At 51.2% G+C, this 18598-nt stretch overlaps 1 protein-coding gene across 1 annotated transcript in view; it reads left to right on the top strand.

Annotated features, from left to right (window-relative positions):
* Window positions 1–7630, top strand: part of LOC131479659 (CUB and sushi domain-containing protein 2-like) — a 43702-nt gene extending 36072 nt beyond the window's left edge. Inside the window, exons 6-8 of the mRNA XM_058661035.1 lie at window positions 1239–1342; window positions 4369–4481; window positions 7575–7630. Of these exons, the coding sequence (XP_058517018.1) occupies window positions 1239–1342; window positions 4369–4481; window positions 7575–7630 (273 nt within the window). The remainder of the gene's footprint in view (window positions 1–1238; window positions 1343–4368; window positions 4482–7574) is intronic.
* The last annotated feature ends 10968 nt before the right edge of the window (window positions 7631–18598 follow it).

Genomic DNA, 18598 nt, shown 5'->3' with positions numbered 1-18598 from the left:
CATCACTCACCTGCACTGCCACAAGACCTAGAGCCAGGCTCCCCTGTCCATGCTCTGCACCTCACCTGCCTATGCCTTTCTCACCCACCCAGGGCACTTCTGCTCATCTGTCCATAACACACACGTCATTTACCCATGGCACTCTCTCCTTACTCCTATTCCAGGAGTAGATAGACAGGCTGGTGTCTTCTCAAACACTGATGTCCCCAGCACCCAGTTTCAAAAAAGCTTTTTTACTGCTCTTCCTTTGACCTATAGCTTAGTGCTTTGTATACATGTGTTTGTGGTGGGGAATGAGGCATGATACCTTTTAAGACCAAGTTCCAGGCAAACCTCAAGTTCTGGGTTCTCCTAAAGTCCCAGCCACATTGTCCCTCAGAGCGAGGCAGCTGGCAGAAATGCTCAGCTTGTACCTGCCATCAAGAGACACTGAACAGCTTGTTCTAGAATGTTCTATTGCTGCCACAGTGTGGGCTTGGTACACCTGCCTCCTTGCCTTTCTTTATCTTTGGGTGTGTATCATCTTCAGACTGCCCTCAAATGCCAGCACAGGGCCAGCCATAGCCATAGCCTCCTCTCCACACCATGGCCCCTGCTGGTGTAGCATCTGTTGCCTACTGCCATGGCTCTCAGTTCCCTTTGTTGTCTCCCCTTCTCACGGAGAGCAGGGATTGTGCTGTGCTCACTGTTGAGGCCCTGCTCCTACCCTCGCATATGGTGCCTGCTCCGTAAATATTTGTGGAATATAAGACTCAGACAAGCTAAGGGGTGGGGAGCGGGAGAGGGAAAAGACTTGTGGAATTCTCCTTCAGAGAGCATTCATTTATTCAACAAATAAACAAACAAAAGGGACGGCACAGAGCAGGTGGAAGAGAGGCTGTGAGAAACTTCTGCAGGTCCCTGGAGGCAAGAGAGCTGAGATTATTCCACATGTGGCCGCAAAAATTGCCACCGAGCCCGTGGGGACTTTTGTTCATTAAAGCATGAAGCCAGTGTCTGATCAGCTTGCAGGCAGCCAGATGTGCCTGGGATTGCTGTGCAGTCCCCAGAATGGGCCAGATGTGCCATGAACAGAGGCAGGGTGGGGGGCTGGCAGAGGCTCACTCAGAAAGGTGCCCGGGAAATGGCCAGTCTGGGCAGGAGGGAGTCACGAGGGGTTCCGGCCTTGGGGACATAAGGAGAAAAATATCCGGCCTTCCTCCCAGCCCCACCCACACTAACCCTGTGCCCCTCCCCAGGTGATCAAGCTGGCCTTTGAGGAGTTTGACTTGGAGAGGGGCTATGACACCCTGACGGTCGGGGATGGAGGGCAGGACGGGGACCAGAAGACGGTTCTCTACATGTAAGTCAAGCTCTGTATGTGGGCTATGGGTGGGGTGACAGGGTGTCCTGGGCCCTGGCAATGGGGATGGGCTTGCTGATCCTTCTTGGTCGCCAGACCACACTATAGCAAATGAAGACAGTGCTGCATGGTGTTTCTGCATCGGCTATAATACCTCTGCCTCTCTCCGTCTCTCTGCTCCTATCCCAGGGGGAAAAGCACCTGGTCAGGGTCTCACTGGGAAGTCACAGGAAACAGAAAATGAGTGACCTCCCCAGGGATATGGGCACAGGGAAGTGGTCTGTGCGAGCCTGGAGCACCCCTCTTCACTTCTGTCCCACAGGGAGCATTTACTCCCGCAGCTTGCCTTCCGATAGATTGCTCACATGTTTTGCCAATCTACCCTTACCCTTGGCACTGCCTGGGTAACGGCTGGTTTTGCAGAGTCAGAATCACATATACACACAGACCACATTCCCTGGGCTGGAAAAGGCCAATCCGAAGATGTAGTCCTGGGAGACACTGGTAGCCGGCTCCCCTGAGCATTGGCTCTGTTGCACCTTGGCTCTTGTGGCCGTGAATCTCCTCCCTTGCCCACCACCGGTACCCTGGTATGAGAGCCGGAAAAGCTCCCAGGTGGTGTATGTGCCCCAGTTTCAGAGACAGATGTGACCACGAATATCCCCCTTCCCAGAAAGGGGTGCCCCACATGTTGAGCACCTCCCAGGCAGCCAGTCCCTGGTTGGAATGTTTTGCATTAGTTATCTTGCTTAATCCACATGATGATCTTGTGAGAAATGTATTCTCGTCCTCAGTTAGCAGATAGTGAGACGGAGGCTCAGAGCTTGCAGAGAAGGTTGGTAGTAGTATGAGTCCCTGAATTCATGCCTTCTATTTCAGTCAAGGTCAGCGTCCCATGCCATTCCCTACCCCACTAGGCTTGCTCAAGCAGCTTACCCTCTGACCCTAATGCTAAGTGAGAAAAGGTCACTGGGTGACAGCTCAATGGGGTGTTCCTTACACCTTTTTCCAAACCCACCATGATGCTGTCAGCTCAACTCAAAGACTCATCTCATCCTGTGACACCTGCTAGGTCGAGTGACATGGCTGCAGTGTGGAGTCTCTCCAGACAGAAGCACAGAGTATGAGCCCAAAGGTTATCCTTTCCACCACTCTGTTGTGTTGTAGTTGCCCAGAGAGGTCAATCCAACAGGAGATGATAGGTGGGAACAGACAAACAGAAAGACAAATGGAGATGGATCAGGAGACGTTGGAGGCTCACAGGTCCCAGATCAGCTGGAAGAATTGGCAAGCTAGACACCCAAGGAGGGCTGATGATGTACTAATAATCCAAAGGCCAGCAGGCTCAAAACCCAGGGAAAGCTAGCATTTCAGTTGAAACCTGGAACCGGGAGATGAAGACTTCAGCCATTAGGCTACTGCTCTGAGCCCTGGTCTGTCTTGTTCTACACAGACTTCAGCTGAGGTGAAGATCACCCACCTCCTTTAATGCAGGGATGTAGATGTTAATCTTCTTCAGATATGCTCTGAGAACAATTCTGGGCCACATGTTTTGGCCAGGGGAAGTTGACATGTAAGCTCTTCCATCACAACCACTGCTCCTTACACATCCCTGTCACTCACCTTTAACCCTAGTTTGATGAATGTCATGGTGTATCTACTTGGGGTGCTTGAGAAGCCAGGGTCCCAGCTCCCTCTCCTCCTAAACCTCCCCCCTTCCCCAGTACTTGTCATAGAGAGAATTTAAGGACAAGGGCTGAAAAAATCTTAAGAGTTGTAGAACACCGCCTCCTCATGTAATGTGGAGTACAAAGGCCCAGAGAGGCACAACCATTTGTCCGAGGCTTCACTGGAAGTGAATGGAAGAGCTGGGGTGTGGATCCAGGACTCTAGATCCTTGCTTTTGGGTCCCTCAACAAGTATCCTCAAAGCCCGTGGGGTTTCCCAACACCTCTGGGTCTTTATAAGCCAACATTGGTCGCAAACCTTCAGTGAAACATATACAGAAGAGTTGGGCGCCTTTGTTGTAACTGTGTCAAAGGGGAAAAGCCGAGGTCTCTAACTTAGCCCCAGATCTGAGGCCAGCACCCACCTGACCTCAGTCTCTGTTCACTTCAGAATGTCAGCCCCTTCAGCTCTGGAGATCTGAAGCCCAGACCATCTCTCCCAGCTCCACCAGCAATGTGGTGAGATGATCAGCTCTGCAGCCAAGTCAGTAGCCCCCAATGCCTTGAGACCCCAGGGTAGACCAAGGACTAGGACCAGGGATTCAGTGTGCCCATCCACAATCCTCCACCTGACCTAGCCTCAGATTCATCTGTTCTCAACAGAAGGAGGTAGCCAGGCTTCTTCTGGAAGCCCTCACCTGCACAGCAGGTTCCCAGTTCTTCCATTGTCCTTCAAGTGACCTTGGGGAAGCCACTACTCATTCAACTCCTCTATCTTGTCATCTGTGTTTTGGGAGTAGGGCATGACAACTATGCCTTACTTCAGAGTTGTTCAAAGAGATCCAGAGTAGAACTCTGTTCGGTGTATTGTCTGCCTGAAGCAGGTGCTTGGCAGATAGAGTTGAGTCAGAAGGAAGTGTCCCTCAGCGGTGGCTGCACCAAAGCCTTATTGCTCATGCTACAGAAGCCAATCTCTGATGAAAGGGAGTGGCCAGGGAAATGACTAGGCAAACAAGGTTATGCTCGTGCGTTTTCTAGAAAACAGTTCCCATGGAAATCCAAGGTTGTGAGAGTATAGATGCTCCTTAATTAGGTTTGGCTCTAGCTGTCCCTGTGTGCTGAGCAAGCAAGGACAGAGTTCTCCCTCCTGAGTGCAGGATTCTGGACTAGAAAGGCAAAGCTGTGCCTGTGGCCCGGGAGGAAAGGAGAGGAGTCTTTCTGCCTGCAGGGTACGTGCTGCAGGACTCCAAGGTCAGGGAGCACTGTGGGGCTCAAAATCTGCCCTTCTGGTGGCATCATTTATGTGGCCATTCCCTTGGTGGAATGCACACCACTTAAAGATCTCTCTCTCCTTGACAGCCTGACAGGTAACTCAGTCCCGGATCTCATTGTCAGCACCAACCATCAGATGTGGCTCCTATTCCAGACTGATGGCAGCGGCAGTTCCCTGGGATTCAAGGCTTCTTACGAAGGTAACTGCTCCTGGGGAGCCAGATGCATCCCCCACCCACCCCACCCCCATCCCAGGAATCGGACACTTGCAGTCAGAAAGCCCTGGGTTCCTGTGTTCAAATCCTGGCCCTGCCCCTGATCTGCTTGTTCTCTTTTAGGCACATTACCTGACTTGTCTGACTTCCCAGCCCCCTTTGTTCTGAGAGTCCTCTTGTGTTGTCCCAAGCATTAGCTGATATAAACCTCACACAATCCTGGCACTTCATCAGTTACAATGCCAATTCCTGCTTGGCTCTTGTAGGCTTTTCAGAGGTCCTGTGAACTTTCTTGGGTATTTTTGGAATCCTTGCCCTGGGACAGTACCTTACTTGAGTGTCATAGTGATAAGAAAGTGACTGTATGCATTAAGCTAAGGGCAGACACCCAGCATCATTGGTAGCCCAAGAAAGAGGAGCAGGCCAAGGTCTCCAAGTCTTACTATATAGGTATGAGAACAGTGCCCCTGCTGGAGACCCACCACCTCCACCACCTTTGCATGTGTTTCTAAAATTCCTGCTGGTGAATGACTGCAAGAGAAGGAGAATCCACGAGTAGTAATCAAGGCTCTGTTAGGTTCCAGGCTCTAGACCAGTTCCAGAGGTACAGACACAGCAAAGCCAGGCTTCCCCTTGAGTGAGTATGAAGTCCTCTGAGTAACTAGATGCTACTGGAGAGACAGGCTGCACCTGCTCCTAGATGTCATGGGTTCTCCCTGTGCCAGGCATAGGGGATACCCAAGAGGTGTGTCAGCTTCTAAGCCTTTCCCTAACAAAGCACCCAGGTACTTGCAGCTGGAGCCTAAAATTCTGAGTCATAGGAGGCCCTGGGAAGATGCCACGTTTGCCTCATAGCAGGCAGCTGCGTCCCTGCAGTCTGCCTGTGCCACCACATGCAATCCTGGGGGTCTCTGCTCCGCTCCTCGCAAGGACACCCACTCTTAGGAATGAGTGCCCCTTCCTTGGTGACAGCCTCCTCTTAATTTGATTACATCAGCCAAGACCATTTGCTAACAAGGTCACATTTACAGGGTCCATCCTGAACGTCAGCCCATGCCAGGGCTTAGTCCCTGTCTCATGCACCAACATGATTATAGCACTGTGTGCCCTGGGCCCCACTGATGGTTGCCCTGGGAAGAGGCAGAGCCACAGGCACAGAATGCTTAGGGGGTGACGGGCGCTAGTTTTGTCACTTGTCAGGTTTCCTTTTCCATCTGAGAAATGGAGATAAACATGCCACCTTTGTCACAGTGCTCTCATGAAGACTGCTAGGTTAAAAAAAATGTGAAAATAAGAACTGTTGGAAATCACAAGGTGGTTTGTAACCAGTATATAAGGACCCAGTAATGAAATGAATGGGCTCTTCTGGAGCCTAGAATTAGACACAAGCAGCCGTGGGCAACGGAAAAGGCTCCAGAAATCAGAGAAATCAGAGAGCTGACTCAGGGCTGAGCTCTGCCACTCGCTGCTTTGAAATGGAAATGGATTTAGATGCGCAGCCTCTGCATCCCCCTCCCCACTCACTTCAATGCTGTGACTGTGTAGCAGGAATGTCTCCCAAAGTGGGGAGGCACCCTTGCGTCTCATGCACACACCTTCTCATCCACCTGTGGCATGAGGTTTAATTCAGAGGGCGTAAGCCAGAAAGGATGGGCAGTGCCCGTCAAGCAGTGTACCAAGTTCCTGACGCAGTGGAGCTGTTGGCTAAATTCACAGGATACGATGAAGTGGAGATAAATATCAAGTCCTGTTTCAAGATTCCAGAAAAAGTAGCTCCTGGGATTTACTCACAGTAAATTCGTTACGCTTCTCTTCCACCTCAACCAGGCATCAGAGAGTGGAGCTTAGCTGTGTGGATCTCAACTTGAGATAGATAAAGAAGAGGATTTAAGGCAATCCCTGAGAGAAATGATGATGACCCTGGGTGTTTATTTGAGGGGAAAGAGGACTCTGGAGAACAGAGAGCGGTGTGCAAATGTTTGAAGAGTCGTCATGTGTGAGAGAGGGATCATGTCTGCTTGGTGTGATTTTGTTGGGAAAGGGACAGGACGTTAATCCAACCTGCTGTGTGATAAGAGCTTTAGAGGCATTACCTTTGGGTTTTCAAGGAGCATCATGCCAAGATGGGAAACCCAAACAGTGCCACCCCCAACAAGGAAGGCCAGGAGGTGCCAGCAGGGAGGGCTGTGCCCCTGGCCTGCTTCCATTTGCTCTTTACTTCCAGAAACAATTGCCTCACCTCATTCATGGCGCACAGCTTTCCAAGGGCTGTTGTTTTGTAGCTGAGCAATCTATGATGCGGAGGGGCCAAGTCCCCTGCAGACGTCATACAGAGTGATGCGGGAAGTGGGAGAGCTGGGATCTGATCCATGTTTCTCTGGCCTAAAAGCCTGTGATTCTCCAGCCACTACTAGGAGAAATGCAGTTCCCCGCGATATCTCTGTAGAAGCCAGAACTTTGCCCCGTTGGGGAACTCCTATCTACGGCGAGCCTTGGCTCTGTTCCACTAGAGGTTGGGTTTTTGTTCATTAGTTCATTAATCCATTTCACTCAACCAGCATTGATTAAATTTGTTATGTGGCCAGTACTGTTCTGGGTGCTGGGATGTGATTTGAAAGCAGACACTGTGTGAATGTTAATCACAGGCTAGGCATCCATGTGACTCTCCATAGCAAAACAGGAAGGAGAGGCTAGACGTTCAGATCCATTGCTGGCATGCCAGGGTGCCCCGAGCTTCTGCACACAGGCAGCAGGGCCTGTGAGCACGGAGTAGTCACTTGGACGGAGGTAGACCTGGTGAATCCTGGCACAGCTATAACCATGTGACCTTGGAAATGTCACAGGGGTCTTACTGAGCCATAGTTTCTTCAGCCATAAGATGGAGTGATGATAGAAATGCTGTAGCATAGTAACAATGGTGAAACCGGACAGCAGACAGTTCCCAGTATACTGCCTGGTAGAGATAGCGACCATGCCTGGGACCACTTAAGTTCCTCCCCATCTAAATTTCCCAGGTGCTCTGTCTTCCTGGGTCTCCTCCAGATAGGACATGCAGGCTTTTGCTGACCCTTGTTTCAGATCCTTACCTTAATAACCACACTCGCCACAGGGACCTCACTCTCCAGATTGGCTGAGAGATGAGATGATTCACCATGGCCACTGCACAGTGGTAAATGCAGGATCTAGGGCACACATACCTTGCAGGCCTCAGGAGGCCTTGTAGTACATTTGAACTTGGTCAGAGAAGCTAGCCAAGGAGGGCTTCAGCCAAGTGGTCCTGCTTCCTTCTCCTGGTCTCTTCTACCTTGATCCTCATGATGGAGGGGAACAGCCAGTATGTCTCATACCTTCATGGCTGGTATAAAATGGGGAAGAGCTAAGAGCCTGAGCCCCGGCTGGCTCCCTACCTATCCCAGTCCCTGGGCTTCTCTTACCTATGCCTCCTCCTTCTCCTCCACCTGTTGGCTTCCCCCTCATAGCTCCTACATGGCTTCTCTCTGCCCCCAGTACTCAGCAGAGGCTCCAGCATTTAGGAAATGCTCCAGTGCCAGGATGCCCCCTGACCCTGCTTGCCAGGCCTTCTGCCAACGTGTAACATTGCCCAGAGCTTCAGCATGGCCTCTGTCCCTAGCTAAGCTCCCTATAACCCTAGCTCCTGGATTCTATGAAGGATTCTGAACAGAATAGACGTCTGAGGCTCAGGACCAGTTCAGTCATCTGACCCGTGCTTCTCCTTCCCCAGACATACCTGGTCACAGGTCATCATCACTATTCTCCCTACTTCCTTAGAGCAGGCAAATGACACTACAGTGTCCCCTCTCCCATTGCCCTGCCTCTTTAAAACCATGAGCTCTGATGGGAAATAGGGACATGTGCTTCCAAGAAATTCTACTTCCACTTGTGACAATTCCAGGCCAGAGCAAGGGAGGGAACTCAGGATCTGTCGCTCTTCTCTGCAGCGCTCTGAGCCTAGAAACTCCGTCCCCCTCCATGGGGGTGGCCAGCTGCAGGGAAACGCATTCATAGTTGCAATTGCTCTGCCTCCCAGTAGAACAAGAAATATTTAAGGAACAGGCAATTAGCACTTACCAGAAACATTATAAAATTACACACAACTTGCTAACAAGTTTTAGCATCAATCTGGAAGTCTCCTTGTCTCCTGCCTGGAGCCTAGAATCTGACAGCCTCCTGCCAAATCTGGAAGGCTGGCCCCTGGGGGAGGAAGGAGCTGGCACTTGACCTGGGAGTCGGAGGAAGAAGGAGGGGCAACCAATGATTAAGCAGCCATCCAGGGTTCCTGTTACAACTGAGGTCATCTGATTGCTCGGACTTTTCCAAGGTGCTGCTCTGTGATGCAGACACCATCCAAGGCGCTGAGGTGTCATTCTTGGTGTAGAGTAAGGACTACACACTGGGAACACAGAAAACAGCTGCCACTGACCTTGCTGGAGGGCACTGGGGAAGGTGGCCTGGAAGAGCTGGTATCTGACACTTGCTGGTAAGACAAAAAAGAGATGAGGGCAGGCATGGCTGCGAGGGCCAGGTGGGCTGGAGAAGCTGATCAAACATAGGGCCAAAGTGGAACCTCCATATGGACAAAGTTTGAGGGCAGATGGAAGAAGCAGGCAGGTCCCCCAGTCCTGCCCAGGGCACAGCTGGGCCTCCTGGAGGTGGAGGAGGCAGGTGGGTGGAGCTGGGCATGGGAGAAGGCTGAGAAGAGCAGGCAGCTCCAGGGGCTGCACTGCCTTCAGGCCACCACTGTCCTCTGGGCAGAATGTCTGACAGGGAAGCCTTCTCAGCTTCCCTTGTGCTGTTTTCAGGTCACCTCCAGTTCTGGCCTGGCCCCAGTGAACTGGGAGGCTGGGATACTGCAACTTTGGCCCGAAAAATCACCAGGCCTATTTCTCCTCCGCTCCAGGCTGGATTTCCATGATACCTTTAGAGAAAAGGTTCCCAAGCACTGGGTACCAGTGCTGGATCCAAGCGGTGGCTGCCTTCTTTCTGAACAGTCCAGCAGGACCTGGGCTGCTGCAGGTGACCAGGACCCTGGTCACTGCCAGAGGATGCCACCACATCCAGAGTTTGCATCCTTGATGCTTGTCTTTCTGCAAATGGCAAGCTCAGACTTGGGGCTACAGCAGACAGTGTGGAGGCTACCTAAGTGCCTGACGCGGCGGTGTTCCTTTTCCCAACCATCAGCCAGCAACAGGCCCGTGGTAACATTATAGAGGAAGGAAATGGGGAAGGAAGAATGCCGCCCCCCTCAGCCCTCTACACCCATATTCTGCTCATGAAGATCAAGTGCAGACAAATGCACCGACCCCCAAAGGGACGTGGCAACTTGCACAGGCTCTCTTCACTGGATGCTCCTCCCACATCAGAAGTGTGTGGTATGATTCTGAAGAAGCCCAGGACATGGAGGCTTCTCCAGACCAATTTTCCACCTGCACCTCAGGCAGCCTAGGCATCTGACTAGGAAGCATGTGTTCATGGGTCTCGGCTCTTAATCCAGATGGGCATGTGCTTGCAAAGACACTGAAACTCGAGTGTGTTCTGAGACAAGCAGGGATGTTTGCATCAGGAGGAGGAGGAGGACAGTGGGTGCCAAGTGAGGGCAATGTGAGAACTCCTGAGCTTGTCACACAGAGATGATGATCCCAGTAAGGCAGTACCAGCTCCTTCCCAGTCACATTCTGAGGTTTCAACAGGCTCTGTATCCATGTGAGCTCATGCAGTCCTCCAGCCGCCCTGGGAGGTGGCGCTGTTATTCCCACTTCCATTCCACAGAAAGGAGGCTCAAAGAGCCTAAGAGACAGGGTCTGCAACCTGGTATCAGGGCCAGGAACTTGCTCAGAGCCCATCCTTACAAGTGGCTGTTGTTTCTACAGTAGAAGTATCAAGGTCAGGGATGGTCAAAGATAAGACTGGGGTGGCAGGGAACAGGCAAGGGTCCTGTCATACTGAAGAGATAGGATGTTCACCTGTATTTGAGAAAGCTACAAATAAATTAATGGGCAGGATTCAGGAATGCTTTCTTTAAACATTTATTTTATTTGGAAGGCAATGTCACACAGAGAAAGAGGGGGGAGGGGAAGAGTAGAGGAGAGAGAAGATAGACCATCTGCTGATTCACTCCCCAAATGACTGCAATGACCTGGAGCCAAGAACTGCATCCATGTCTCCTACATGACTGACAAAAACCCAAGTATTTGGGATATCCTCTGGCTGCTTGCCCCAGTGCATTAGCAAGGAGCAGGCTCGGAAGTAGAGCAGCTGGGATGCAAACTGATGCTCTGATATGGAATGCTGGTGCTGGAGGCAGCGGCTGAACCTCGCGCCAGGACACCAACCTGTGCTTTGTAGAGCATGGAAAGAAGGAAGTACACCCCCAGGCCACCACAGCCATCCAGGCAATGAACTGCAAGAGTCTGAACTCAGGCAGCAAGATGGGAAGGAGAGAAGAGGGGACTGGAGTGTTTGAGAAGAAGGTCTGAGTGGCAGATTTGGGAAAGAAGGGGGAAGGCAGAAAACAGCTGATTCCCAGTCTGCCCATGTCCTTCCTCAAGATCAGAGCTTCCCCCTCTACTTCTCATAGGCCTCATGGCCAGAAACACACAGCCTTCTTTCCCATATTATTTGCATTGAAATTTTCTCTGTACCTACTTGGCTGGGACCTTTCCAGGAGCATGGGCGATAGGTAGGTGGCTCCATATATTTAGTGCTTGGTATGACAGTTGGTGCAGTTTCCCCACGGTAAACATGAGCTAGACTGATGCATTAAGTCATGTTCTCTATGCTCCAGACACAGTGCCGAGTGCTGGGGTACACGGTAGCAGCAATAGCCTACATTTGTAAGTCTTGCATTCAAGGGATGTGAAGGAAAGAAACAAGGAGGCCCACCTCGTAGCTGACTGGGAGCACGGGGAAGTGCTGGCGGTGCCCAAGCTCATGGTCAACTGTGGGCAGGCAATGTGTACCCTGAGAGCCCCCTGCTCTGCCTCCAGTGTCTAGAAGAATATCCAATCAGACACCTGTTGAATGAATGAATGTGAATGAATAGTTTCAAGGGGCAATCAGTAGAATGAAGAAAAAGAATGGGATGTCAAGAGACAGAAGGAATATAGAACTGAGATGTGCAACCAGGGAACACACTTTGGAGGAGGTGATGTTTTAAGCTAAAATCTGTTAGCTTTAGGCATGGAGCCTGGGAAAGGCTCTGGCTGAAGGAAGGGTAAGTGAGGGGACAAGTGAAGCCTCACCCCAGGTGGAAAGGCACCCCAGCTTGGATCCCATCTTCTTCCTAATATTGTCCCCCTTCTTGAAGCACGCAGAATAGTCAGCAGATTTCTTTTTCTATAAAGCTGTTTTTATTTATTTGAAAGTTAGAGTTATGATAGGTGGGGAGAAGGAGTTAGAGATCTTCCATCCACTGGTTCATTCCCCATACAGCTGCAACAGCCAGGGTTGAGCTGGGCCAAAAGCAGGCAGGAGCCAAGTGCTTCATCCAGCTCTCCCGTGTGGGTACAGGGCCATCTTCTGCTGCTTCCCCAGGCTGTTAGCAGCGAGCTGGGTTGGACATAGAGCAGCCGGAACTCGAGACGGTGCCTGTATATGGAATGCCATCATGTCAGGCAACTGCTTTACCTGCTGGGAGTATACGGCCCCAGTCAGTTAATTTCTAAAGACACATGATGCAATCCCTGCTGCTCAAATGTTGTTATAAAGGAGAATTCCAACTTTGTATCAGAAATAGAAAAGCCAGGGAAGACAGAGCGGCTGATCACAGCTAGTGAGGATGACACTGGCAGAGGATGAGGAAGGCAGACATGCTGAGTGGTAGAGCCCGAGCCTGATGGAGTTCTGAGGAGCCCTGGATGCTGTTGTCTCATGTTTCCTAGCTTGCCACTTGTAGCACAAGAAGGCAGCGAACAAGCCAGTGAGAGAGAAACACTTGCAGAATAGAATTACATTAAACCAGATAACAGAAAATTGCATGCAAGATTTTTCTCATTATCTATTGGCCTTGCTGCTTGCTCGCATCAAACTTGATCATCCCCTGACCAGAAGAACCAAGACCAGGGCAGTGGAGCCCAGACATTGCTCTGCAATAGCCAGGGGCCTGTCAATGGTTGATGCTGGATGAGCAGTGAAGATCCTGACCAGCACAGAAGGCAGCCATCAGCCCTGTGTACCTCTCTGAAAGGTTCCTCCAAAACTCTCAACAGATCCTGCTCTGTTCCCCCACCCCACCCAATCCTGGGTTTCCAGCCACTTTGTCTCTTGAGGCCTGCTACTACTTTGCCAACTACTTGGCCGAGTGCTCCCTTGAACTTGAGTCACCACTGAGGTCACTCCCAGCAGCTCTCTCCACACCTAGAGGAGTGGCTCATGTGCTCACTCGTATGCTTCCTTCCCTCCTGGTTGTCCCTGTCCCTTTGACACTGTGCTGCCTCTATCCTGCTTCTGTCTTCCTCTCCTTGGTCTTTTGCTCTTTACCCCTATTCTTGCAGTCACCTTGACCTTCTTACTTCCTTTCCACACACCAGTGTCTGACTGTAACAGGTCCTTGTCATCTAGCACCTTGAATTCTATAGCTGCTGTTCAACAGCCCACTGTCCTTTCTGCTCCATCACTCTTCACTGCCTCCCCTACTTCATCATCCTCTTCCTTGGCCTCTCTGATGCTCCATCGCCTTCTATCATTTTCACTCCATCCCTTCTTCCGTCTCAACCCCTTGGATGACAACTGTACCTGCAACCCCTGTCATCCCATATCCCCAAACTCAACCCCACTCCTAAAGTCATCCCAATGGCCCCTTTCTCCACTTTCCTGTGAACCAAGGGACCAAGGGCTGCTGGGATATTACAAGTTCATGGCTGGCTGTCTAGCCAGAGTTTCCACTTGTCCATCCATACATGGCACCTCACTTTCAACCAGCTAGAATGCAGAGGCTGTGTCACCATAGGATGTTCCTTAGCTTCCCATCACCTAATCTGAAAACTCATTGCTACCACCTCTTCACCATTGTCACAAGGGAAGGAGGGTCCCTCCTGGTCTCCAAGGTAGACCCCCTCTAGGAGGCTCCGGGGCTCCTGACCTCTGCCTTCCTGGAGCTACTTGCTGTCATTCCCCATCTCTTCCCTATGTCTGCAGTGAACAGCTCACTCACTCTCCTGACTCTCCCCATCCCTCCCTTGGTCCTTCTCTAGCATTTAAACACAATCATGTTTCTCCCTTCCCAAGCTACCTACTTTCAATTCCTTCACTGCCAAGCAGTGCTTTCTGCGAAAGTTGTTTCCTCATCCTGGAATCCTCTTCTTCCACTGCTTGTGCTCATTCTCTCCTACCAGCCACAGCAGTGGCCTCCTGTAAGCTTCCCTGCAGCATTCAAGGCTGTCGGGGCTGTAGATCTCCTGAGAACTCCTCCTTCTCTAAACTCCTGGGAGCCCCTTGGCCCAGGACTTCCAGCTTGCATTCTGCTTGTCATTCCCTGTTGCATTCTGCAACGTCATTCCCTGTTCACTTCTCCCTCCCCACCTTGCGTGATCTCACATCCCTCTGAGTTTCTTTTCCCATCTATTTCTAGGCTAGATTTTTCTCTCAACCTAGGACCCATGAAGCTACTTTCTAATAGATGAATCCTCCTCAGAGTCTCATGGGTACCTTAGGGATGAGCTTGCATTCAGGCCTGCTCTTCCTGTTGCATTTGGTTTTGCAATGAAAGCACCCTTTAGACATTATGCCCCACCTCTCTTCTGTGACATTTATCCTCAGTTCTGGCATGGTCTGTGATTTCTTTGTGCTGACGAACTCCCAATCTTCCTCCCCTCTACCTGTGCCCAGTCCAGGATACCACCAAACGCCTCCCACCAGGATAGAGTCTCCGTGGAGCCAGGCATGCACCTGCCTTTGTCTCCACTGTGCTCTCCATACCCTGTACTGTGGCTCACACTAAGTAGATATTCAAATGCTTATTGAGTGAATGAATGCTATCTCTACTCCCAGGTTTGTTTGTGGGTTTTTGTTGTTGTTGTTTGTTTGTTTGCCTCACACTATTCTCTATAGACAGTGGTCAGAGGGGCCTCTCTCAAGTACAGGTAGATTATCATCTAGGAAACACTACTGTGATGTTTTGGGTTAATCAGCTGCCTACTGTGCTGGCAGCCCATAAGGGTGCCAGTTTAAGTTCTGGCCATTCCATTTCCAGTCCAGCTCCCTGCTAATGCACCAAGGAAATCAGTAGGGGATGACCCAAGTGCTTGGATTCCTTCACCCGTGTGAGAGACCTGAAAGAAGCTCCTGGCTTTGGCCTGGCTGAGTCCCAGGTGTTGCAACCATTTGGGGAGTATATCAACAGAAAGAAGGTCTCTCTTTGTAACTCTACCTTTCAAAAAGCTAGGATAAATCTCTCTTTAAAAACAACTCTTATCTGATCCCTATCACCTTCTCTCTAAAATCCAGCCTTCTTAGTAGACTTCCCAGGACCTTCCACAGGTAGACCTGGTCCATGGTTGCTTTGTCCAGCCTCCATTGGCATCACCCTGTAGAAAGCACCTGTGCCTGCAGAAAGTCGTGTGGTCCTAGGGCTAAGAGCCTGAGATTTGGAACTGAGACCTTCCATTAACCCCGTGGTTCGGGAGCATTGCATGATGTCTCTACCATGGTCATTTTACCTTTAAAATGGAGGACATTGATAGCTGGCCTACAGGATAATGGTATGAGTGAAATTAGTCAATACCTGTCAAGTTGCTCAGAGCGTCCACCCACAGACTCAGTGTGATGGTCACTGGCTCTAAATAGAAGCTGCTTCTGGTCATAACTCCAGGGCATTTACGGTCACTTCTGTTTGCAGTCCATGGGCTGCCCTGAAGGACTTGGCAGAGAGCCTTCCCATCTTGGGGAGGACCTTTCCTCCCAGATACCCCCTGGCTATTCCTCTCACCTTTGACTCTTCCACACCCTCTAACCTCCTCCACGAAGTGTTCCTTCAACCAGGGCTGAGACTAGAGTAAGATGTGGGAGATGATAATCTCAGGCACAAAAGATAAGGGAAGAGAGCTAAAGACTTGGGAATTAAGTAAGAGTTTCAGGCAGTATTTTACAATAAAGATACAAGAGGGCCCAGCAGCGTGGCCTAGCAGCTAAAGTCCTCACCTTGAAAGCCCCGGGATCCCATATGGGCACCAGTTCTAATCCCAGCAGCTCCACTTCCCATCCAGCTCCCTGCTTGTGGCCTGGGAAAGCAGTTGAGGATGGCCCAATGCATTGGGACCCTGCACCCGCGTGGGAGACCCAGAAGAGGTTCCAGGTTCCCGGCATCGGATCGGCGCGCATCAGCCCGTTGCGGCTCACTTGGGGAGTGAATCATCGGACGGAAGATCTTCCTCTCTGTCTCTCCTCCTCTCTCTGTATATCTGGCTGTAATAAAATGAATAAATCTTTATAAAAAAAACAATAAATAAAGATACAAGTAAAATATTCATGATAGAAAATATTAACATTTTAAGTAAAGATAAACAAACAAACAAAAAAACAAAAACAAGCTGTGACAGGGCCAGGACTAGGAAGAGGGGGCTGAAATCAGTCTTGCACGTGCCAGCTGGGATCCAGTCTTCTTTTTTTAATGTAGGTACTGTTTTGCGTTACTTTATGGATTGGATGTATAGGCATGGATTGTGATTATGGTATAAACATATCTAATGGAACAAGTATTTATCCTGATATCTGAGTTGGTGGTGCCCACTGGAGTTGGTGGCTTAGCCCCTGCATTCTGTTTGCAGCCCAGCACCCAACTTGGAGTTGGGGGCTTCTGCTGTGCATAGCATGCTTATGCAGCATCATAAATGCCTGTGTCCCTATCCATTCACTCTCTACATACAGGGGCTGTGTGCGGATCACCAGTGCACAGCACACACCCTGGTGTGCAGGGCTCACTGCTGTTTGCTGGTGATTCCCCTTGGAGCTCAGCAAGCACCTTGGAGGAGGAGGGACAGTCCTGCCGCTTGCTCCTCCAGGCTGACTAGTCACAGGGGCCCTTCTTCCTTTCCTTCAGATACCTGGAACTCCAAGACCAGAAGCAAAGTGGCCATCTCCCCCAGAATGCCCCGGGGTATCCCCTCTTCCAATCCTGTGTTGGGGCAAAGTCAGCTTCTGAGGCAAACTCAGGTGCTTTCTGCAGGTGTGTGTGTAGAGAGGGCAAGGCCGTGGGATGGGGGGGGGGAGTGGTGGTGCAGCAACAAGCCCTTGAGAGTCCTCTGACCTGGGTCATGGTTGCAAAGACCCTCACCCCCGCGAACTATCGGGATCTGCCTTAGACACACACATCCTGCCATTCCTCAGCAGAGAGCTGGAGGCCAAGATTCTCAAGCTGCCACAATGGGACAGCCAACAAGAGCCCAACTGGATGGGGCAGCCCCTGGGGTCAGGGCAGCGTCACCAGTGTGCCCACAAAAGCCCACCGCTGTGCTCAAAAACACTATTGCAGACTTGTTTCTCTCAGGAAGCTTCCAGGACTGTGGTTTCTGAATACCCTTCATGGCATCCGCAGAAAAGTGAAGGTCCCCTTAACCCAAGACTCCGGGAAGGTATCCAAAAACTGCCCCAGTGACTCCAAGCCGCATACCATTTGGCACCTCTTATGCCACCCTGGGACTCAGTGCCTCCTCCTCCTCCTCCCGTACTCACTTCCTCCTTCATCCCTCACAACACAAGCACAGCACCAAGTGGGGTTGAGGGGGTACCGAAGCATCAGGGCCTGGCTGCCTCTCCGGCAAGGTGGCCATCCTGGCACACCACCAGGTCCAGGCCCCTGGAGCCATCTGCCTGACATCACCACTGTGGGCTCCGAAGCATACGCGTACTTAATGAGTCATTTGTTTCATTTTACCTGCTGCCATCTCAAATTGCATCAAGCCCTATCTTCAGAAAAGTGCGTCCCTATCAGAAGCAGAGAGAATTGATTTTCACTCAAGTGCTGTTTAGTGACCAGCACAATGCCAGCTGCCTTCTCTCGGGCTTGCCTCTGCTGCTCAGGAAGGGACTGGACTTAAGATTTGTCAAGGGACATAGACAGATGCAGGGTCCAGATCTGAGCCGGGTCCATTTCCGTCAGGAGGTCTGAGACATGATGGGAGGTGGAGGCTGGGGGGGAGGACCTTCTGGGGAAGCAACCCTCAGAGAACATAGACCCCAAGAAAATATTCCTGCAGCCAGCCTGGGAGGTTGGGCCCTTGGAGTTCACCCCATGGCACTCAGGATTGTTCAAGAATGCTGCTATCCCTTGACTCACCTGTTCCTCTGAAGAACAGCAGAGTAGGACATGTGGACGTTTAGTTCCCCGAGAGGTACCAAGTCACCGTGTGTCTCTGTTTGTGCATCTTCCTGTCTTTCAGAGATCGAGCAAGGCAGCTGCGGTGACCCTGGGATCCCTGCCTATGGCCGGAGGGAAGGCTCTCGGTTCCGCCACGGCGACACGCTCACGTTTGAGTGCCAGCCTGCCTTTGAGCTGGTGGGGCAGAAGGCAATCACGTGCCAAAAGAATAACCAGTGGTCGGCTAAGAAGCCAGGCTGCGTGTGTAAGTGAGCTGGGAGGGGGGCCGCTGCCCAGTGGGCACCCAGAAGCAGGGGACCCCATCCTCTGGAAACCTCAAGGATCCTACCGTGGGTCCCGCTCCAGTGGGTTCCTCCAAGTCTGCAGAAGCTTGCTGCCTGGGTCCTTGATGTGGACGGTAGCCCTGAAGATAGCCGCTCTTGACACATGGGGCCCCTCTCCTTTGCCATCTCATCCTCCCCAGTGGCCCTTCACAGAGAGGTAGAATCCCTCAGCACTTGACCAACCAAATTTAAACCCCAGCATTTCCTTCTTACCTCCATTCACACCCTGCAACCTAGCAACATGAAAGGGACATCTATGAGCCTGTAGGATCCACCCCCACCTCTGTCTACCGGGGATGGGAACCAGGGCCTTGCCTGGGCAAGCCAAGCATCCTACTATTGCCTCCTTGTGTGTTGGATTGAGGACAGGGTGAGGACTCGAACTGTCTTGCCTCGTTGGTAGTCGGGGAAGGAGCTAAGTGTGTTGCTGTATACTGTGTAGTCATCAA

The sequence above is a fragment of the Ochotona princeps genome, chromosome 2 (genome assembly GCF_030435755.1).
Source record: "Ochotona princeps isolate mOchPri1 chromosome 2, mOchPri1.hap1, whole genome shotgun sequence".
Lineage (NCBI taxonomy): Eukaryota > Metazoa > Chordata > Mammalia > Lagomorpha > Ochotonidae > Ochotona > Ochotona princeps.
The sequence above is the reverse complement of the archived record's forward strand: the minus strand, read 5'-3'. Positions and strand labels throughout refer to the sequence as shown.